The following is a 24,489-nucleotide window of genomic DNA, read 5'->3' on the forward strand; positions in this document are numbered from 1 at the left end:
TAACTATAAGCAAAAGGCAGGTTTTTCTAAGCCACTCTTCAACAGAAAATACTCATCTAAGCCAAATGAAATACAAAAGTTTTATTTCAGTAAACTTACAAAAAGCCTACTATTTTTCTTTAACCTTACTGAAGTTACTGAAAGACAAACTCTATGAAGAATACAGAAAAGCAAGAAAATTTCTATTTCTGAACAAAGCAGGAAAGTAAGAAAAGAGCAGCAGGAAGCCCCCCAGGGTTCACCCCTTGGCACACCCCCGGATGCTAACAAGCAGAGGAGACACAATGCTGCATCTTGTTTGTGTCCAGTCTTCTTTCCAGGCATTCAACCCTGCCTCTGAAACGCCTTCCACTGTAACCACAGTCCCACAGTCACTCTTATCTTCTCAGTCCTCACCTTGGCCATATTCCTGAAGAGTCCCATGAGGTAGTCACCTAAGCATATCACTATTCTAAATCTTTCTCAAAATACATACAAAGAAAGAAACGATAATTGCTGAGAAAGAATGTATGAGCCATGACACTGTGTATTGGTAGCATTGGTATAAACCAAAAACCATGACAAAGGGAGGAATAAACAAATTAATTATGGAAACATTTAACCAGATAAATGAACCTAAAAAAAAGTTAACGATGAAAGTAAAATCATAAAAGAAAGGCAACTGGGTAACAAACATTTAAAATGTTTGCTCCTGTTATTAATTTAAAAATAAAATATCTAAACAAGTTTTCATCCATCAATATCATAAAGAATTGTTTTTAGTAACACCTAATAAAGGCAGAAAGTAACATGCAATGAGAGACATTCTCTCACTTTGTGTAACTTAAACTGGCACAGCTCTTCTGGAAACTAATTTAGCAATATGTTATCAAAAATCTAAAATTTTCTTACTCTTTGATGCAATAATTCTACTTATATGACTTTGTACAAATATTAAAATGCAGACAAACACAGAATTCTTATTCAAAATAAATGTCATGAAGGGTAAAATGCATTATTTTACCTGCCTGGCTCAGTATTGCTAAATAAAAAAAATTAAAGCAAGGACCTGGGAAAAGAATACCACTTTGGCCTGCCAAACAATTAGGTCACACTGACCCAATTAACCAACTCTGCCCTCAAAATTTCCTTCTGGCTCAACCAAGATATACTGCAGTATAATCCTATACAAAAGGCAAAAGGCACATTAATATATTTAAGAGTTTTCAAATGACTTGAAACAAAAAGGGTTTTCCCAGGATGGAAAAGAAAATAATCTCCCAGGTTAACTATAAAACATCACTTCCCAAACAAATTTACATCAATAAAGCCAAATACCTTTGAAAATAATTTCATTAGGCAGTAAGAAATTATACTGTTATAACACAGAATTCCTCAACCTAGGTAAAAATTTATTAAAAGTCACATGTATCAACTTTTAGTAATATAAAAATTATTAAATTTTCTGAGTTGATGGATATTAAGCTAAAAAGCAGCTTAAAAACTTGTGTCAAGCTCCCTGTGCCACTTTAGAAAAAAATTAAGTTATAAAAGGTTTATTTCTTAGAAAAGCAGTTTAAAAGGTATGTTAAACAGTAACTAAGTCTCTTTGTAAAACTATAAAAGTATTAAAAGACAGAATCACAGACAATAAGATCTCTGTCTGTTCCCATACACACAGAGAATGTGAATGAATGATGAATCAACAGTTTCATATTAGATTTTGGTCATGGATGCCAATATGTTTTTATCTGTGCATTTAAACATTTGGTATTAATGCCTCAATTTTATAATATTAACAGCAAATCATTAATCAATAGTTGAAGGACTCTTGCTTTATTTACTCTCTTGTCCAGAAAAAATGGATTTTTCTAACACTTACCTAAACTTGTGGGCTTGATGAGAACATCAAGAACATCATAAAAGGGTAAGTTTTTTAACTGCACATCAGGATGGACAGGAGGAATTGGGGGAGATGGCTGCTGCATCTCAAACGTGGGCTTAGTATCTTGAAGCAACACAGAACCAACAGGAGAGGATGGTGAGTGGGGTGTAACTGAAGTGGAAGGCAACGCGTGGATTCCAGCCATGGCCAACTCAGGTTCTACAGGCGATGAGCTACCATCCTAACTGAAAACTGATGATTTGATTGTGGACAAATCAGAAAGTCCTTCAAGAGTCCGTGGGTATCGGCGTCTATACAATTCTCGGATTTTAATCTGAACCGCAGGGCTGCAGCCGCTCTTCAATAAATGCAACACCCTCATCAGGAGGTCATGCTTGCGTCCACTTTTATTCCGCCCAGCAAAGCCTAGTAATACTTGTAGTTCAGAAACCCTAAAACTAGAAACCATATTCTAAAAGAAAAGAAAAAAAAGAAGACATAAGCAAATAGTCACCTTCAAGTATATAAAAACCTTGTTTAAAATATACTATAAGTCTGATTTTTCCAGCATTCTTTCAACTGGCACGTGCTAATAACCAGCATTTCCACATACCAGTTTGATTCCTTCCTGTTCATGCTGTCACCCTCACCTTGCCAAATTACACTGAAGTTATGGTGTTATGTTTTATTGTACTCTTAATTTTAGTAGTCTATTCGTTTCTATTAAACCATTATCTGATTATGCTCAAGTGAAAACCCATATTTGCTTTCTGACTACAAAGTTTATAACCAATGAAAATGTAACCTTTTCAAAACTAGGCCCTACCAATACAGGTTTGTCACAGTATTATTAATTAACCAAAGAATTCCATTTTTACGATACCACATGCATAACCTCCGATGCTAAGGAGTAAATCAACACAATCAAGACAGAATTGTGATCCAATGAATTTTCACCCCAACTCAAATATTAAGGCACAGAAAATATATGGAAATTATTTTTTAAAAAGCAAAGCTAAAAATTCATATATCTTATTTAGCAGTCAAACTTCTAAAATGACTGAAGTTCCCAGCTGAGCATCCAAATGAGAAAGACTTTTGAATAACAAGGAAATGAGTGGTAACAAATCTCAAAGGACAAGACTCCAAGCCATTCTCTACTGACTTGTTCTTGGGGGTAAAATGAAGGCAACAAGCAGTTCCTGCTTCAGATCTCACTGTCCATTTATCCAACAAAATCTAGTACATACCTTCGGCCACTTGCTGCCTCAGAAATCCACCTACTTAGTGATTTTCAGACAATAAGGGTAACCCACACTTGGGTCAGATATACTTGTCACACGTGTCCCCACCTAGCTAGAAAGAGTATGACCTTGAGCTGACCAAACACCCTCTCAGAAACTGACCTAAGGAAACTTCCCCCACCTGTCCTCCTCAGTGCTGCACACTCCACACACAGCTACCTGGGGTTCCTTCTCAAGCTGGCAGCTATGCAGAGGCAATACATACAGCTACACTGATTCATAATACGTAATTCCTCTGCGCTGCACTTCTAAGTCTCATTGATAGACCAGAAGCAATTGTTTAAAACTCTTCTTGGCTTCTACAATAAATAGTTGTCAGGAATAACACTTGTTAGTTTTCTAAACTAAAAATAAATTTAAATATATCAAATACAGCTACATGTACAAGCTGTAGCACAGTTCTATTTCATACACTATATGTGTACATATTTCCTATAGTACAAGTCAGAGAATATTGAGTTGTAATCCTAACATCCATATTTTATACTCTCGATCAGTGCCGTCCAATAGAAATAGGAACCATGGGGCCGGCCGAGTGGCTCATTTGGTTAAGAGCGCGAGCTCTGAGCAACAGGGTCACTGGTTCGATTCCTACATGGGCCAGTGAGCTGTGCCCAAGCTGAGCTGCCTCTGAGCTGTCAGCAGGTGGCAGGATGGCTCAGCTGGTGAGAGCACATGCTCCTAACAACAAGGTTGCAGATTCAATTCCAGCATGGGATGATGGGTTATGCCCACCCTCAACTAAGACTGAACTCGGCACCTTGAGCTGAGCGGCCGGTAGCTGCCGATGGGCAGCCGGATGGTAACAGGACTTGGAGCTGAGCTAGCTGCGCCCTCCACAACTAAGACTGAAGGACAACTTGGCTGTTCCCCTTTCCCAATTCCCCGATAGAAATCTTAAAAAAAAAAAAGGAACCACATATATAATTCTAAATCATCTAGTAGCCACATTAAAATAAAACTTAATTATGCTCTTTTTAACCCAATATATCAAAAGTATGATTTCAACACGTAATCGATTTTTATAATGAAAGCAATCAATTGTTCAAAGTGTCAATGAGATTTTTTTCCCGTACTAAGTTGTCAATATCCAGTGTGTATTTTACGCTTACACCACTTCTCAATTTGGACTAGCCACATTTCAAGTGCCTAAGAGCCACATGTGGCTAGTGGCTACCACACGGGACAGTGTACCTCTAAATGACACTCTCACAGCAACATGTGTCATAATGCCAGACTTTATCTCACTTCATTTCTTCCATGTGTTAAGATGAATATTTATCTTACCCCTATGCTATGGGCAAAAAAGAGAAAAACAAAACAAAGATGGAAAATAAGAAAATTCTTGGCCTATTTCATCACTCACCTGTTATAGTTTACTCAAGGTTTCATGCATGAAAAGGACTAATGCTTTTCAGGACTAAGTGTCTTCCCAAGCAAGAAATGCAATGCATCTTCCCTAAAGTCCCCAATCGTACTAAATATTTCAACTGCTTATGTTACAGTAGTATAAGCAACATTAAATCATGGAGAACACTGACACCAACAAGGCAGTCATAAAGAAACAAGATATCTGTGATTCTTTCTAAAGAAATGGAATAATTACTTTGCTTCCCTCCTTCCAGTTATTTTTAGATATTCTTCATTTTAAGGAAACCTGTTTTACAGAAATAAGGGAAGAGAACAACAAGTCACCCTAAGCTTGGCTCTCAAAAAGGAGGTCTCATTTCACCTATTTCCAATGGTAACTTTACCTGGCAAAGAATCCTAATGAAAATGGCTCTGTTGCTGTAAATATACAAAAAAGGAAAAGAAAGAGATAAGGGCTTAGGACTATAAATGTAAATACTAGGATTCTGTCGCAAAAAAAAAAAAAAAAACCCCCTGGTTTGGGGAAGGCCAAAGAAAACAACAGCACACAGGACAATGTTGCACTGCAAAATGCTCCAAAGATAAAGGACTGTCAGGCACTCCCAAAGACGCCGGCTTTGAGAGTCAATGGTGTCCTGTGGAAAACTTCCAACAACAACAAGTAGTTGTATGTAGGTCAAGCGCTAGCATCAAGACTCAGGACCCTGGCAAAGTCACTTCATCCCTCTGGTCATCAATTTCTATTTAAAAACAAACAACAACAATAACAACTGCCCTTTATTTAGCATTTATTACTAAGATATTCCCTAAGGAGTTTACTAAGTCAAATTCTATGAATGGTTTTCTTGGCAAAGCTTGCTGGATCCCATTCTTCTTAAAGTGATGTTTATTTTGTTTTTGTTTTTTTGACTCAGTCTTCAACTAAGTTTCAAGCGTCACCAGGTAAGGTGAGCCTGCTCTGACTACTACCAAGAATGGATTTCAGCTATCGGTCTTCCACGGCTTCTGGTGTCTATCTCTTTAGTGTAATTTTTAAGTGGATGTTATCCAGTCCGTCCTGCTCCCTCCCAAAATCTGCCCTCTAGTACATCAGTTACAAATGCTACACACTCTACACAGAGGAATTTCTCAAAAAAATGCTTGCTGACTGACTTGAAGGAAATTCTATGAACTACAGAGAAATATGTTGGCATAACTGAGTTCTTAAAAAGATACATAATCTGGATTTCCAAAGAAAAGCTAATATAAATTAAGACTAGGACTTTAAATTAATCTTATTTATCAAATTTAAATAACACAAAATTATAAAAACTTTTAAAGCTGGGGCATTATATAAAGTAATATTACATATAGGAGTGAAGGCAAATTGAAGGTGCTACATTTAGAAAATAACTTATCAAACAAGTAAATGTGATAGTTACATGTGATCACAAGTGTGTAAAAATATTTCCCTGAGATTGCTCTTCAAATCCTAAACACGAGATGGAAACTGCCAAACATAGCCCAGAATTTGGGGAAGTTCTAAAAGGTTGCAAGTCACAGTAAAGATCAACACAAACTTTGCAGATTCTCTATCTGCTATTATGTACAATATGGAGCAGGGAGAGGAGCTGCTGATAAATTGATAAATCACATTAATATTGCCTATCCCCACTACAACATTAAAACAATCTATAATACATCTTCATTTATAAGTAGGAATGGATAAAGAAAAACCATCAGATGTATTATCAAAAGGAGTGACCTAGCTGATGACATAAGGGAAATTATGTGACAGTTTAGAAAGATATTCCAATTCCTAACTACTACCTATTTCAGAGGTCATAGGAGGCCCCAAGTTACTGGCCCTGCATTCCTGTGAAATCACATCGTCCCTATAATTAAATCCTCTTTTACTTGAGAGACCTTATGAGAATCTCTTCCTTACACATTGATTAAAGTAACTCCTCGGCTAAAGAAATCAAAATTGAAAGTCAACTATTAAAACAAACAATGAAGAGAATAAAATACTATGCTTCAAAATCTATAAAATAAGCCAAAGCTTAGGAGAACATCTCCCTAAATGATTCTATTACTATACAATAAAGATTTAAAATAAGTTAAGTAGTAAGTTCAAGAAGCAAAAAAGTTAGGTGGTCCCTCAGTTCCTGGGGGAGTGGGTCCAGGACCACCCCGCATATACCAAAATCCACAAATGTAAAACTCATGGATACAGGAGGCTGACTGTCACAACAAAATAAACACATCTTCTAAAAGAGTGAATTAAAAAATAAAACGTAAATTAGAAAACAAAAAGCAGAAAAGTCTGTAAAGTCAGCCTCCAAAAGGAATGAAAACAGTCTTGAGAATGAGAAAAGGAATATACAGACCGCAAATACTAAGGAAATTCTTTAAACAAAGAGAATAGCATATGCAACTACACTCTAATAACTTAAAGACATAGACAAAAGTTATTCCCTAATAAAATATAAATTATTTTATATTTATATACTCAAGCTGATTTAAGAGGTATATTATCTTTGCCTCTCTCCATTTCCAAAAGCATCTACCCGGACAAGATACTTTAATAAATAAATTCTACTAAGCCTTCAAGAAAAAGATGAAATTCTGTTCCTTAAACTGTTTGAGAGAATTTAAAAAAGTCAAATACATGTTAGAAGGCAAACATGGAAAAATCTGTTGAACACAAAATTTTAAAAATAGGCAAATTATTGTTTTTCAAACTTCAGTAGGGAGATCACTCATCCAACCAAAACTTTAGGCAAAAGCCTGATGAAACAGGGGGCCTACTATGCTACCTCTTCTTTCTCATTTTCCAATATGGACTATAAGGAGTCTTTTTGTAACACATCAATGTTTCCTGTGAGTACAGACACAAAAGCCCTCAATGTACCCACATATAATTTAATCTAGGAAAATGAAAATAACATAAGCTTAGTAAATTACTTGGTTAAGATGATCTCTGCCCTTATAGTCACATACTGAAATATTTATGGATAAAATTTTACAATATATGGGATTTCCTTTAAAATCATTTGGGGTGATCCCAAGTAGCCAAAGCAATATTAAAAACAAAGACCAAAGCTGGAGGTATCACACTCCCTGATTTCAAACTATATTGTAATCAAAACAGTAAAGTGTTGGCATAAAAACAGACACACAGATCAATGGAACAAAATAGAGAGCCAGAAATAAAACCACACATATATGGTCAATAAATTTACAACAAGGAGCCAAGAATATACAATGGGGAAAGGACAGTCTCTTCAATAAACGGTGCTGGGAAAACTAGACAGCCATATGCAAAAGAATGAAACTGGACCATCATCTTACACCATACACAGAAGTTAACTAAAAATGGATTAAAGACTTGAACTTAAGACCTGAAACCATAAAACCCCTAGAAGAAAACACAGGCAGTAATGAGCTCCATAATATAGGACTTGGCAATGATTTTTTTCAATCTGACACCAAAAGCAAAAAAAAAAAACCGAAATGGGACTACATCAAACTAAAAAGCCTCTGCATAGCAAAGGAAACCATCAACAAAATGAAAAGGCAACCTACTGAATGGGAGAAAATATTTGCAGATCATGTATCTTAACAAGTGATTAATATCCAAAATAAAGAACTCATACAACCCAATAGCAAAAAGCCAAACAATCCGATTTTTAAAAATGGGCAGAAGATCCAAATAGACATTTTCCAAAGATGACATACAAATGACCAACAGGTACATAAAAAGATGGTCAACATCACTAGTCATCGGGTAGATGCAAATCAAAACCACAACGAGACATCACCTAACACTTATCATAATGGCTATTATCAGAAAGACGAGAAAAAACAAGGAATATATGTTACTACATAATGAAATATATAATACGGAAGGTGGTGATGAATACAATGGGCAAAAATAAAGGAGGAAAAGGAAACAGGGTATGAACAGGTAGAGGATTTGCAATCTAAAGGAGGGACGGTCTCACTGAGAAGGAAAATGAGTAACTGAAGAGTAAGAAAGCACCCAATGGATATTGGAAGAAAAGCAGTCCAAGGCATAGGACACAACGGATGCAAAAGTCCTGAGGAGGCAAGCACATGCCTAACACACTGAAGGGAAAATAAAAAGCCTATCACTGTTCAACAGAGTAATATAGAGGAATGAGTATTAAGATAGCAAAATCATGAGCAGAAAAAAAAAAAAAGAGATAAACCTGTGGAGGGAGGTGATCAGCCTAAACAAACATTTACTGTACAAAACTAATATCAAATTTGTGAGGCTAAGAAAAGTTAGAACAAAAATGCTGGGCAACGGTGGCATGCATATAAGTTGGTAGAGTGGTAACCAGTTTCAAGTATTCTGTAGGTGAGAAAGAAAAAGAAAGTAATTTAGACATACATACATGTATTAAAATTTCAAGAAAATTCATGAAAACTTCAAGAGTTTTAATTGAAAAGTATATAATTTCACAATAGTAAATGGAGAAAACATGAGATAGAGGGGAAAAAAACCTACTCAAAAGGTGGCAAGAAAACAGATGGAGAGAAAAAACATAGAAAAAGTAGAAAGCAAAAAATGAAAGAGAAGAACTTCCTCAACTTGACAGAAAGCACCTACAAAAAATCTAGAGCTAACATACTTCATGGTGAAAGACTGAATCCTTCCCTCTAAGATGGGGAATGAGGCAAAGATGTCTACTCTCAGCACTCTTAATCAGTATGGTGCTGAAGTTCTAGCTGGTGGAAAAAGACAAAAGGAAACAAAAGGCACACAGTTGGAAAAAATAATGAAAAAAAATGAAACTGCTGTATTTGAAGATCCCAAGGAATCTATAAAACAACTTGTAGAATTAATAACTGAGTTCAGCAAGGTCACAGGATATAAGACCAACACATAAATACCAATCACATTTCTACATACTAACAAACACTATGGGGAAACAAGTTAAAAACACAATACCATTTGTAATCACTCCAAAGAAAATGAAAATGAATGTTTTAAAACATAACAAAACATGTACTTGTATGCTGAAAACTATAAAACACTAGTGAAACAAGTCTAAGAAGATCTAAATAAATGGATTCTTCATGGATTGGAAGACTCAACTAAGTAAAAACATCAATTGTCCCTAAACAGATATACAGATTTAACACAACTCCTACCCAAATCCCACTGAGATTTTTTATAGATACAGATTATTCTAAAATTTATATGGAAAAGCAAAGGAACTAAAAGAGCTAAAACAATTTTGGAATAGAGAGTTACCAGTCTATTCCATTTCACATCTTAGGTGAGTAATCAAGACTGTGCTATTAGCAGATAGATAGACACATATGTCAATGGAACAAGATAAAGAACCCAGAAATAGACCAACACAAATATACCCAAATAGTTTTTGACAAAGGTGCAAAAGTAACTCAAATGGAGGAAAGACAGACAGTGTTTCAATAAATGGCACTGGAGCAATTGCACATCCATTGAGAGACCAAAAAAAGAATGAACTTCCACCTAAGTCTCACATTTTATACAAGATAGTTCTTGTATAAAATGGATCACAGACTTAGGTGTTAGAACAAAGCAGCAAAAATTTTAGGGAAAAACAAGAAGAAAATCTTCAGGACCTAGGGCTACAAAAGACACCAAGTGTTAGACTTGATGCTCAAAGCAAGATCCACAAAAGGAAAACAGATACAATGGAATTCACCAAAATTAAAAACATGTGCTCTGTTAAGGCCCTGTTTAAAAGATGAAAAGACAATCGACAGACTTGGACAAAATGTTTACAAAGCACATATCGAACAAATGACTCGTATTAAAATATATCTAAAACTCAAAACTCAACAGAAAAAAAACCAATTCTATTAGAAAAAGGACAAAAGACATAAACAGACTTTCACCAATGGTGAAATGTATCTTCAGTACCATTACCCACTAGGAGAATGCAAATTAAAACCTTACTGAAATATCACTAGATACATACCAGAGTGACTAAAATGAAAAACAATTAAACACCAAATGCTGGCAAGGATGCAGAGAAATTAGGTCACTCCATACATTGCTGGTAGGAATGAAAAATGGTACAGCCACTCTGGAAAACAGTTTGGCAAGTTTAAAAAACTATATATACAATAAGCATACAACCCAGTAATTGTAGTCCTGCGCATTTATCCCAAAGAAATGAAAACTTATGTTCACAAAAAACCTATGCACAAATTTTTATAGCACTTTTATTAGTAACAGACAAAAACTATAATCAACCCAGATGCCTTAAAGAGGTACATGGTTAACCAAACGCAAAAGGTGACATACTGTATGATTCCATTTATATAACTAACATTCTTGAAAAGACAAAATCATAGAAATGAACAGATGAGTCCCAGAGATTAAAGAAAGAAGTGGGTGTGACTATAAAAATGACAATATGAGGTGTCCTTATGGTGATGGAAAGGTCTGTATCTTGATTATGTCAATGATAATATCCTGGTGTGATAATGCACTACAGTTTTGCAAGATGTTACCACTGGGGGAAACTGGGCAAAGAGCACACGGGATGTCTCTGTATTATTTCTTGCAACTGAGTAAATTGACAATCATCTTAATAAAAGGTTTAAACTTACAAAGACCAAGACTATCAGAACAGATTGTCTTAAATTCAGTAACATTATATTCACAGGAGACAAAAGTAAAATGTAGAGAGAGAGAGAATTTTAAAAATCAGCCAAAATAAGCTGACCAAAAGAAAAACAGTATAGGTACAGTAATATTAGACAGTACTATGTAATACAAAAAGCACTCCTAACCAGAGTCACTACACAGAGTAAAAGTTTCAATTCAACAGAAAACATAACAAACTTAAACTTTCACGTACTAGTAACAATTTAAAAATATATTTAAAAAATTTGAAAGAACTACAGAAAAAACTGAAAAAAACAAACACTATTCTAATAAAAGATTAACATACTCTGTTCTCTAAAACAAAAAGCTATAAGATTTGAACAGAATTAACATTCCTAACTACTAGACATATATAAATCTTTGTGCCAATAATTCTCAAGTACAAACAAAAATTATAAAAACTGATAACAGTCTCAACAGATTCTAAAGGACTGATATACAGATCACGCTGCCTAACCACAACACAATTACAAATCAATAACTAAATAAACCCCCATATGTTTGGGAATAAAACTTTTGAATAACTCATAAATTGTAGAATTCACAGTGGAAAATAGAAAACCAGTGATAATACTATACATCAAAACTTGTGTGATGCAGGAAAAGCGATACATAGAAATTCATGGTCTTAAATGAATATGTTAAAATGCTGAAAATTAATAAGCGAGACATGCAACTTAGGAAATTAGAAAAATAGAAATGAACCCAAAGGATGTATAAGGAAAGAAATGAACAGAAATTAATCAAATAGAGGAAGGATACATTAAAGAGCATAAAAAAGACAAAAATTTGATCCTTTGAAGTCTTTAAAAATTGCCAAACTTCTAGCTTTTAAAACTGATCAAAAAAAAGAAGGCTTAAAAAGAAAAGGGACATGAACTACAGGCACTACAAAACTAGAGATCAACAAATTAATGCCATAAATTCAAGAACATGGATAAAATGGACAACTTTCTATTAAAGTATAACCTGCCAAAACCAGTTTGAAAATTGAAAATACAAACAATCCTATAACCAAAGAAAATGAATAAGTGGTTAGTTAAGAAGTATCCCACAAAGGAAACACCAATAATAATTTTACAAGGGAATTCTACCAAACACTTAACAGCATTCTAATCTTATATTAACTCTTACAGATGAGGAAAAGCATATTTTTAAAATTATAGGTCAATATGGCTCATTATTAGAGGCAAAAATTCTGTATAAACTATCTTCAAACTGAATCCAATAATGAAAGAGAGACAGATCAGGATTGACTTTATACTTGGAACATAGGTTGATTCAAATATCAGAAAATGAATCAATGTATTCCATCACATTAACAGGTTACAGAAGAAAAACATCAACAGGAGGTTACAGGATAAAAAACATGATCCTCTCAAAAGATGCACAAAAAGTTGCTGATAAAATTCAACATCCATTTTTTAAAATTAGCAAACCAGTAATACAAAGAAACATCCTTAACCTGAAAAGATTATCCACAATAAACCTACAGTAAGCATCATACTTAACTGTGAAACTCTGAAAGCATTTCCTTTAAAATCAGGAACAAGATCAGGATGCCCCCATCACCGCTTCTATTCAACATTGTACTGGAGATCCTAGCCAGCACATTAAGACAAGAAAAAGAAAGAAAGAAAAAAAAGCATAAGAATTGGAAAGGAGGAAACAAAGAGGTCATTATTCACAGATTGGTCTGTCTACACAGAAAATCCAAACGAATTCTACAGATAATTTATTAAGAGTATAGCAAGGTTGTTATACCAAGTCAAATTTTACTTCTATGCAACAGCAAGGTAGAAAATAATTATATAAAACTACCATTTATGATTTGATATAAAAAAGGTACCTAGAAATAAATATAACAAAATGTTTGCAATAGTTTAGTTGAAGAAAATTATAACTTTGAGAGACACCATAAAAGACCTAAATAAATGAGATTACAATGTTCACATGATTAAGAAAACTTAACAAAATGTTAATTCTCTCCAAACTGGTTTAGATTCAATGCATTTCCCATCAAAATCCCAACAGGCTTTTTGTGTGCTTGTGTGCGTGTGCATGTGTGTGCGTGCGTGCGTGCGTGCGTGCGTGTGTGTGTGTGTGTGTGTGTGTGTGTAGCTACATAATTCTAAAAGAAGCTCCTTAAAGAACTACCCGGCAGGAGGACTTGACTTACTTCCGTGTACCCCAATGACTGACTAGACTGTTTCAAACCAACCCTCCCAGTGAAAACCTAAAAACTGAACATAACATTAAAAAAACATCTGTTTGAAGGCATAAGGCACTACAAAGGTAGCAAAGACCTGAGAGGCCAAGAAGTGAAAGCCTGGAACATTGGATGCCTCGTGTCCCCTGGAGATATTTGCCAATGGGGAAAGGGCAATGGATAGGTTAAAAATCAAGTACAAGTTTGAACAGGTTTACAGGGCTGGGAAATGAGAAGATATTTGCAAAATATAACTTGTAAGATCTGGTATCAGGGATATGTAATGCACTCCTACAAGTAAGTATGAAAAAGACAGATGGCCCAATATAAAAATGGGCAAAAAGTATGGCAAGCCACGTCACAAAAGAGATCCGAGTAGCCAATATGTATATTAAAAGGGGCTTAATATCATTACTCATTAGGGGAATAAGGGAATGCAATTTAAAAGCACTAAACATCCACCAAAATATCTAAAATTAAAAGGGTGGACAAGAAAGGACATGGAGCAACTGTAACTCTTATTAATATTATTTTGCTAGTGAAAAGGAATGAAAAAAGTACAGCTACATGCAATATACATGATACAAAGGAAGAAGAGGATAAAGCACTTATAAATTAAAAATATAATTTCTGAAATAAATTCTACTGAAGAATTTAAAGACAAAATCAGGAAACTCTTCTAAAGTATAAACAAATAAAACTTCAAGGAAGTCTAACATTCACCTGTCAAGAGTCTCAGAGAAAATAGAAATGGAAGGAAAGAAATTATCAAAGAAATAGAAGATAATTCCGCAGACCTGGCGAGTCTTAGAACTGAAACAGTACCCCCACAGATGAATGAAAAAGGCCTACAACTAAACACATTTCACAAAAGCAAAGATAAGGGATCACCACAAAGATTGCAAACAAGGTCACTACAAAAGGATAATCATCAGATTTGCAATGGACCTCTATTAGCAACACTGGGTGTTTGAAATTCCTACAGCAAAGCTTTCAAAGTTCAAAGAGAAAACAATGCATTACCAACGTAAAATTCTGCATCCAAATTTTCAATCAGAAACAAAGGCAAGCCATTTTCAAACATTCAAGAAATTAGAAAATTTATCACCAGCATATACCATTGCTAAAACAACTACTCATGATTATATTCCAGTAAAAAAGGAATTAAAAAAAAAGAAAGACTTGGTATCCAAATAACAACAGACCTAACACAGGAGTGCAATGTAAAGTAGTCCCAAGATGACAGCTGTATAAGCCACCAAGAAAGCAAGCTGCCCAAATCAGAAAAGGTTGACAACTCCAGAAAGCCTATCTTCAAGAAAAGCTGAATGGTTACAAGATGAGAACACACTGAATTCTGAAATTTTAAATATGATATCCATGAGCTCTCCTCACTCAAGCAGGAGTGAGTGAGGAGTAACAGAAGTTCCTCTACAGCTCCACATTAATTAGTTCTCCAGTGACCAAGACGTACATCAGCATACATATTACAAAGGCTGGTTATTAGCACTCAATTTCTAGAATCTCCTGTAGAAGCACAGAAAAGTTTCGAAGAGTTATAAACCATAATATAAATGCTATAAATCTTGGTAATGTAATAGAAAATGAAAGCAGGATGAAAAGGAAGTGTGGAGGTAAGAGAAACAAAGGGAAATGTATGGATGTTAAATCCTTGGAAAGGCTGGAAATTTGAAAAGATAATGTCTAAAACTGATAGGCCAAGAAATAGAAATTTAACTATTACAAAGAGTTAAAAATAATCAACAAGGGCAGCCGTTTAGCTCAGATGGTTAGTGTGGTGTGCAAAACACCAAGGTTGCCGGTTCAACCCCCACATGGGCCACTGAGATGCGCTTTCTACAACTAGAATGGGACAACTACTTGACTTCAAGCTGATGGGTCCTGAAGAAACACTGTTCCCCAATTAAAAAAAAAAAATGTTGTGTTTCTTTAAAAAATAATAAAAATAATATTTAACAGCAGAATTAGAAAAAAGTGGAAAACATAATGACCTAAATTTCTTATCTACTAAAAAGTCAAGCAACAGATACTGTTAAGAGTTAAAAGAAAAATCAAGGTATAGAAAGATATGTGGTATTTTTGAATTTGGAAATTAACCTAAAAATTTTTTTTTAAAAAAGCAGTTTAAGGCAGTTATATCAGGAGTGGGACTTAGTAGGAAAGAAAGGACATTTGCTTTGGAATTTTCCTACACTGTCTGCACAAGAATTGCTTTAATTTGGGGGTGGGGGTAGGGGTGGGGAGGTGAGGAATGAAAATAAGAGAATAAAAAATATTAAAACAATTTTCCAGATTAAAAAAAAATTATTTGTTAGACATCATAAATGGAATAGCGATGCTAATATAAAAAAGATATCCATTTTGTGGCATAATCAAGGTTTTCTCTTACTGACCTATATGAATAAGCAAATGGAGAGCTCTGAATGTCTTTGTTAGGTTTATATTGTCTGCAAAGTCAAAACAAACAAACTACATTTGCTTCAAACTATTGGGTCTTCAGAAAAGTCATGACGCATGTTTACAACAGATGGCACTAGTTCATTTTTGAAAGTACTAGAGTCATTCGCATCTACATTATTGCTATGTCATTTGACAGCTGACAGTTCTAGCTTCATTCTAAAAAAAAAAAATTCAGCGATTTGGTTGAGTTTTGGAGATTTTACAAGTTGAAGATGGAAGACCAAACTATGCATTTTTGCCATATTTTACAGGTTTACTTCCATAAAGGGAAGAACGCGTGTCAAGTTTGTGAAAAGTTGCATAAAGTTTACAGTGACAATGCTCTACAAGAACATCAGTAGGTGGCAGGATGGCTCAGCTAAAAAAAAAAGAACATCAGTGCCAACAATGGTTTATGAAATTCTATGCTGGTGATTTTGATCTCAACAATGTTCCTCGGTCAGGGAGGCCCACTGAGTAAAGACATTGATCGAGTCAAATCCACTTTACACAACACGAGAGATTGTAGAAACATTGAACATCCATCATTCAAGCATTCACGACCACCTGAAGAAGCTGGGATACATAAACAAGCTCCATATTTGGGTTCCGCATGAACTCAAAGAAGTTCATTTGATGGCATGTATAAACATCTGCAATATGCTCATTAAACGTGATGAAAACGATCCTTTTTTGAAGCAACTGATAACTAACTGGTGATGAGAAGTGGATTGTTTACAACGATGTGGTGCGCAGGTGGTCTTGGTCCCGATGTGATGATTCACCTCAAACGACATTGAAAGCAGACATTCATCGGAGGAAGGTTATGCTCTCACTGTGGTGGGATTTTAAAGGTGTCGTGTTTTTCAAGCTCCTACCAAAGAACCAAACAATCAATTCGAATGCGTACTGTTAGCAATTGGACAGTTTGAAAGAATCCATCATCCAGAAATGTCCAGAGCTTGTTAATTGTAAAGGAGCTGTGTTCCATTGTGACAACGCGAGACCACACACAAGTTTGATCACCCGTCAAAAATAATTGGAGTTTGGATGGGATGTGTTGCCACATTCACCATACTCGCCTGACCTTGCGCCGTCAGACTTCCACTTGTTTCGCTCTCTTCAAAAGTCCTTGCATGGTATAACATTCAATTCAGATGAGGCTGTAAATCAGCACCTTGTTCAGTTTTTCGCAAATAAAGGGAGGTCCTTCTATGAACAAGGAATTATGAAGCTCACTGCAACATGGCAAATGGTTATCGAACAAAATGGGCAGTATATCATTGATTCATCTTTGTTCTTTATATAAATAAATGACCTTTGAAAAACATAAAAAAACATATCATGACTTTTCCAAAGACCCAATATTTTTCCAAAAATCTAGGGAAAAGGTCACATTACAAGGGGGTTCGAAATGAACATTCACAGAACATAGTTTGGGCTATGACACCAACTGATACCACATAACATTTTTACTTTAATTCAACTGTGATGGTGAGGTACCTGAAGAAAAACACTACCTGTCAAGACAGCTCAATGGAGAAAGAATCATCTTTCAAAATATAGGGCTGGGAAAACTCGATATCCACATGCAAAAGAAGAAGAATCCCTATCTCACACCATAAACAAGCATTAGCTCAAAATGGATCAATGACCTTAATGTAAAAACTAAAACATAAACTCTTCGATGAAAATTGGCATAAATCTTTATGACACTGGTTTAGGTAATGATTTCTTAGACTTGACATCAAAAGCACAAGCAACAAAAGTAGATAAACTTTGTCAAAATCGAAAACTTTGGTGCTTCAAAGTATACTATCAAGAAAGTGAAGACAGTACACAAAAAGGAAGAAAATGTTGGCAATCAAATACCTGATAAAGAACTTGTATCTAGGGGCCAGCTGAGAGGCGCGATGGTTAAGAACTGGCTTGGGATGCCAGAGGACCCCGGTTCGGATCCCACATATGAGGGCTAAGTGACACAGCTAAGATGCTGAACAACAGCTCAACCTGGAGCTGGGCTGCCATGAGTCGCCTGCGACGGCGTAGGCTGCAGCCCCTGTGGCAGGAGGTTGCCATGGGCTACCGAACCAGCAGCCAGCGTGAGCGGCCAGTAGCTACAGTGAGCGGCCGTCCAGAAGCCGGCGACTGATCTGCCTCGCTTGGGAAGAGCACAATGATGGTGCCAACTTGGGCCAGTGAAGCAACGTCCTCCACAACTGGACTGAAGAACAAAACGACAGCAACTTGCCTGTTCCCCTTCCCCCAATACCCCAGCGCTGTTCCCATCCCCTCAATTCCCCAATAAAAGTCTTTTAAAAAAAAAAAAAAGAACTTGTATCTAGAATAAAGAACTTAATTAAAAAATATATATAACCCAATTAAAAAATGGGCAAAAGGTTTGAATTGATGTTTCTCCAAAGAAGATGTATAAATGACCAATAAGCACATGAAAAGATGCTCAACATCATTAGTCATCAGGGAAATGCAAATCAAAACCACAATGAGATACCATTTCGCATTAGATGGAGGATGTGGAGAAATTAGAACCCTTATACACTGCTAGTGGGAGTATTAAATGGTATGGCAGTTTTGGAAAACAGTACAGCAGTTCCTCAAAAACTTAAACACAGAGTTACCACAACACCCAGGAATTCCACTTCTAGATAACTAACTACCCAAGAAAATTGAAAACATATGTCCACACAAATTTATACACTGGTAGAAGAATGTTCATATTAGTCAAAAAGTAGAAACAACCCAAATATACATAAATTCATGAATGGATAAACAAATTGTGCTATATTCCATACAATGGAATACTATTCGGCCATAAAAAGGAATAAAGTACTGATATACGCTACAACATGAATGAACCCTGGAAGGGCTATGTTAAATGAAAGAAGCCAAACACAAAAGGCCACGTGTATGATTCTATTTCTATGAAACATCCAGAATAGGCAAATCCATAGAGACAGAAAGTAGATGAGTGAATGTTGAGGGCTAGGGGAAAGAGAGTGTAGGGAGTGACTGCTAATGGGTACATGGTTTCTTTGGGGATGATGAAAATGTTCTGGAATTAGATGGTGGTGACAGTTGCACAACTCTGGAAACAGACTCAAAGCACTTAACTGAATACTTTAAAAGTTTTAATTTTATAGCATGTGAAGTATATCTCAACTTTAAAAAAATCTAAAAAGACTTGTTAAGATCCAATCCAGAAAAACAAAGGCAAAAATGCTGAGAAAAGAGAAACATTTGGAGAATGTTATACTTAGGAAAATGTCAGCTTTATCAGAAAAGATACTTGTGTTTACCAGAGTGAAGGTGCAGATCTAAGGAGCAAACAAATGCAAAAGTGTCTACTATAGGTAATAATATATTGGTTTAATGACTATTATGAATTATCTATTTCATTTTAATTTAAATACAATTTACCCTTGAATAACATAGGTTTGAACTGTGCAGGTACACTTAGACATGGATTTTTTTTTTTTCAACAAATACAGCTGGCCCTCCCCATCCATGGGTTTCGCATCTCTGATTCAACCAACCATAGATCAAAAACAGTATTTTGGCATTCCCAACTGCAGTTTCCCAACCGAGGACTGAAAATACTGTTGTCAATCTGAGGCTGGTTGAATCCATGTATTTGAAGGGCCAACTGTGGAGTCCAAAGATATGTGCGGATTTCCAACCGTGCAGGGGTCAGGGCCCCTAACCCCCACCCAATTGTTCAAGGGTCAACTAACTATATTTAGTTTTGAATGTGCTTTCATAGACATGATCTCAAGTGAGGTACTCTTGGAAATTTCAGTTGTGTCCATTAATAGCTTTGAATCCCATGGTGGATTCTGTTACACCTATCATATCTATCAGGCTATTTCCCTGCCCGATGGTTGGGGATAGGAGGGATGAGGCCCTCCTAACTCAAACCGCTCATTTCATTCACTTTCCATTCTCCCTCTGCAATCCAACAGCACCTGAAGCTACCAGGGTGGCAAGTCCTACCAGGTATAAGGAACCGAACACTCAAGCCTTCTAGACAGAAAATCTTGTCATAAAATTACGTAAGCCTCTTAGTATAAAAGATTTTGTGTGTCTGATTTACCAGTATCTACTCAAATTAAACAAGAAGTCCATTAGACTGAGGTGGCTTTAATGCTGCAGTGCCTCATAAGTAAACCAAAATCTAAGCCTATAAATACCGCCAGGTTATGAAAGTAAAACCTAAGGACAACAATCACAGTCAACTAGGGTTTAAGCTATAACCAGTCAATTATTTCCTTACTTTGCTTTCACCTTTTCTCTATAAAAATTTTCCCTAGTTCCTGTCAAGAGAGTACTTCTACCCACTTCCAGCTTGGTATTGCCCAATTCGAATTAAGTTTTGCTCAAATAAATTCCTAAAAATTTAATATGCCTCAGTTCATCTTTTAACAGCTCTGGTGTCAGATGCAGGATCCAAGGGAGACCCCCAACAACCCCAGAGAGCAAGAAGCAACCAGGTGAAAGTACCCTCTCAGCTCACTGTTTTCCTGCTGCATCTGGAGTTCACAGGTAAGTCCCTCTCAAATATGAGCTCCACAGCTTTTGTGTTTAAAAGAGCTCTTCGAATTTATTTGAGTATTTTTTTTCTCATGACTGGGTCTGGGGTTGGCAGACTTAAAAGAAACCAAACTTGGTCCAACTTGGGTTGGATTGGGTCTAACTCAGGTAATCAGGGGGAAAAAAAGAGAAAAATGGGTTCCTCTGAGTCCACACAATCTGGGACTCCTCCATCTGGGACCCATGGCTAACTGTACCGTATACATAAAAATTATGGGCCCAGGAAGTGTGTTTTTCTGAATCCATGGGTTAAACCTTACCCAAAATAATCTTGAAGTACAGTGGTCACAGTAGAGAACTTTCAACCTAGATAAGCTTATCCATTGATGAGGTACTCTAGAGAAAAAAGGGTCCCGAATTTCCCCCTAAACAATGGGATGTATTTTTTATTGGTATATGCAAAAGCTTCTAACAAAGTAAATGAATAAAAAATTGTCTCTTTAAAAGATTCTTTACAAAAGACAAATGAAAAGTTTAAGCAACAAGCTAATGGTGGAACTAAAAGGAAGTGTATACTTACCTGACCTTGACTGTTCAAACTGTGCCTTCCTTTTACCCTCCTCTCCCTAAACATGTTGAACCTACTAATCCCTTTACTCAATTGCCTTTAACTCTGAAGATGAGCTAGAGGTTAAACAAATGCCTTTTAAAGTGAGGACATCCGCTGAGTTTGGAATACCAAATGTATTCTATTCATCTTTTCTCCATGGTCAAAGGTTAAATGTAGGGCCATTATCAAAGATTTTTCCAAACCCTAAAGCAAATCCTCAAAAACTTCATGAGGAAGTCAGAATTCGAATTGGAGCTTACAATCTGGAACTCATGGATACCAATTTATTCATATGACATTAGGACTAGTGACACCTGAATGTCGATGGCTAAAGTCACATGGGAAGATCCCAACAGCAATATTAAAGGCCCCATATACTAATAGCTCTGCCAGGGATGGCCCAAAACACACTAGAATTTTAAATAGCCCAAGACCTACTTGAAAATACTGATAAGGTATTTCTTCAAAGGATTGACTGCTCTACCATTCAATCTTGCAAACAAAAAAAGGATGAACCAATATCAGTCTAAAAGATTGGAAAACAATTCTGTTTTCTAAAACATTCTGGGCTTTATTAAACACAGAAAACGCCTTGATTTCCTTATTCATCAGCAGGCTCCACTCCAAACTAAATAGAGACACAATCTGGGCTGGGAAACTGCCCCTCTTGCTGAATTAACCAGCCCTAACTGAGCATTTGAAAAAAAACTTGCAGCAAGATAAAATTTTTAAAAATCAATAAACTTAAGGCCCTGAAGTTACAACAGCTCTACAGGCTGAGAGAACCTCCACGTACACATTCAAGCCAGAACCTAGAGGTCCTCCACTCAGGAATACGGTGCCCCAAAATGCCTGCCTTTACTGGCATTTTGTAAACAACCAGGACACTGGAAAAGTGAATGCCCCATGCTGAATCCATTAATAGACCTCTACCTATTAATCCAGACTGTTTTTCCATTGGGGAAGTTTTAAAAAAATTTGATTACCGAAATAATAATCATTGATGGGGCTCTGAGGAATCCCCTTCAGTAAAATCCTCCTCGTGATACCTCTAAATGAGGAAGAGGAAACTAAGATAAAAATTAATGGAGAATCCTGTACTGTATTGGTGGATAGTTCCATAAAACAGCAAATTCCTAGGAGTAAAGAGAATATTTCTGTAGCAGAGGTTTCTAACCAAATTCAAAGGGCACCTGTGCCTAAACCCGTCCGGATAACACTAGGGCCATTTTCAGGAAACCCTATTTCCTTCCGTGTGACTGACACTGCCCCGGTAAACCTGTTAGGATGAGATTCTGCTTTCTAAATCGAAAAGTCATATAAAACTTAACCAAGAAGAAGTGATCTTAGAATTCCCTGACCCTCCTGAACCTGAGCTCCTCTGCTCCTCTGCAACAGGAACGGATGTCACTGAGAAAGTATAAAAGCCCTGACCTCTCAGAAGTGCCTGAATGCCGATGGGCTGCTTCTTCAACAGACAAAGGCAAAATTAAGAGCTCTGAACCCATGAAAATCCAAACAGATCATTCTAAACCCCTGCCTAAATCCCCTCCACAGCCACTAAAGCCAGAAGCTATCCTAGGACTCTCACCAACTGTAGAATACTTAAGAAAGGACTTATAATTCTGTGCACTAATCCCTTAACTCTCTGATCTTATTCGTTAAAAAACCAAATGGACGAAGTTGGAAATTTGTCCAGGGTCTGCATGCAATTCATAAAACTGTGATACAAATCCCAATACTTTATTTAATGTAACTACAGACTCAAAATGATTCACAATGGTGGATCTTTGATCTGCTTTCTTCAGTATCCCAGTTGACAAGGAGAATCAATATTTATTTACCTTCACTTGGGGAAACTAGCAATATACCTGGACTGTAATGCCATAGGGTACACAGAAGCCCTATCCTATTTTTCACAGGTTTTACATCAAGACTTGGCAATCTTACAATTCCCTAAGAACTCTACACTCATTAAATATGTAGACAACTTATTGCTAAGTTCCCCTACTAGGGAGGATTCACAAATAGATGCAATTTATCTATTACAGCAATTAGTTTGTAAAGGCCTCCAAGGAAAAACTCCAATTCTCAAAAGAGAAGTTTCACTACATAAGGCACGATTTGACTGCAGAAGGCATTTCCCTCTCACCTGAAAGCATAAACACTATCCAAAACTTCCCTAGACCAACATCTAAATTATAATAAAGGAGCTTCCTCGGACTTGCAGAATACTGTAGATCTTGAGTTCCAAATTTTTCTCTGAATGCCACTTCCCTATATGAGCTTACAAGGAGCTCAATTCCAGAGCCCTCACCCTGGGAAGATAATCATGGCAAGGCTTTACCCAACAAAAATTAGCCCTACAACAAACTCCAACCCTCAGGCTCCCAAATTATACTAAACCTTTCACCTTATTTGTCCACAAGTGTGATAACCAAGCACAAGTTCTACCACAAGAGCATGGAGGAAAAAACAGACCTATTACGATAGCTCACAATAAGACCCAATTGCCAGAGCATATCCAAATTGTTTGAAAGCAGTAGCCACAGCAGCTAAATTGGTGGACGTCTCAGCTGAATGGGTATTAGGATATGACTTATGAGTACCTCATCCTATTGAGAGTCTATTAAGCTCCAATGAGACTCAACATTTTTCAGCAAGCAGACTAATACCTTATGAGACCCTTCTCCTTTCACCTTCTAAACTCCATCTTTAAGCACTGCAACTTGCTCAACCCTGTGACCCTTGCCTGACAATGGCACAGATCACTGTTAACTGTATAGGTGCAGTGTCACGGTCAAGCCCTAGCTTACAAAACACATCATTAGCAAGCCCAGATTTAATACCCTTCACCGATGGGTCCTATGCTAAGAATGCAGAAGGGAAATATCAAGCAAGATAGGCTGAAACGAGTCAATGTGAACTACTGGAAAAGGGAATACTTCCTCAATTTAAGTCTGCTCAACCACCAGAACTACATGTCCTCACTCAGGCGTGTCATCTATTCAAAGGAAAATCAGCAAAGACTTATACTGAGCACTTAGGCCCTTGGGGTGGTATATTGACTTTGGTATGTTACAGAAACAGAGGGTTCCTCACTGCTACTGGAACGCCAATCAAATTGTAATTAAAACTGAAGTTCATACTAGAAAAACAGAACCTGAGTATCAGGGAAATGCTCTAGCAGAGTTCCATGCTACATTAGCCATAACTAAAATTATTACAATATGCAACTTGAACGAACTCCGTAAGATTGATTCTAACCAAATTACTTATAATTTACATAAAAGACAAAATCAGGCACCCAAGTTGGAGTAACAATGTTGAGATCAACAAGGGTGCAAAGTTAATATTAAACAAGAACTCACTGAGGGCCTAGACAGCCATCTGGTTCTTCCTGCAGCCTTACAAATGACATTACTAAAAGCTCTACATTCAGCAACT

At 36.4% G+C, this 24,489-nt stretch overlaps 1 protein-coding gene across 2 annotated transcripts in view; it reads right to left on the reverse strand.

Annotated features, from left to right (window-relative positions):
* Positions 1 to 24,489, reverse strand: part of PIAS2 (protein inhibitor of activated STAT 2) — a 73,792-nt gene that overhangs the window by 43,309 nt on the left and 5,994 nt on the right. Inside the window, exon 2 of one of the 2 annotated variants that reach the window (XM_019652720.1) lies at positions 1,862 to 2,336. The exons of the other annotated variant lie outside the window; for it this stretch is intronic. Within the exon in view, the coding sequence (XP_019508265.1) occupies positions 1,862 to 2,069 (208 nt within the window). The 5' untranslated portion in view covers positions 2,070 to 2,336. The remainder of the gene's footprint in view (positions 1 to 1,861; positions 2,337 to 24,489) is intronic. 2 annotated transcript variants of the gene reach the window in all.

The sequence above is a fragment of the Hipposideros armiger genome, unplaced genomic scaffold, assembly GCF_001890085.2.
Source record: "Hipposideros armiger isolate ML-2016 unplaced genomic scaffold, ASM189008v1 scaffold_186, whole genome shotgun sequence".
In the NCBI taxonomy this organism is placed as follows: domain Eukaryota; kingdom Metazoa; phylum Chordata; class Mammalia; order Chiroptera; family Hipposideridae; genus Hipposideros; species Hipposideros armiger.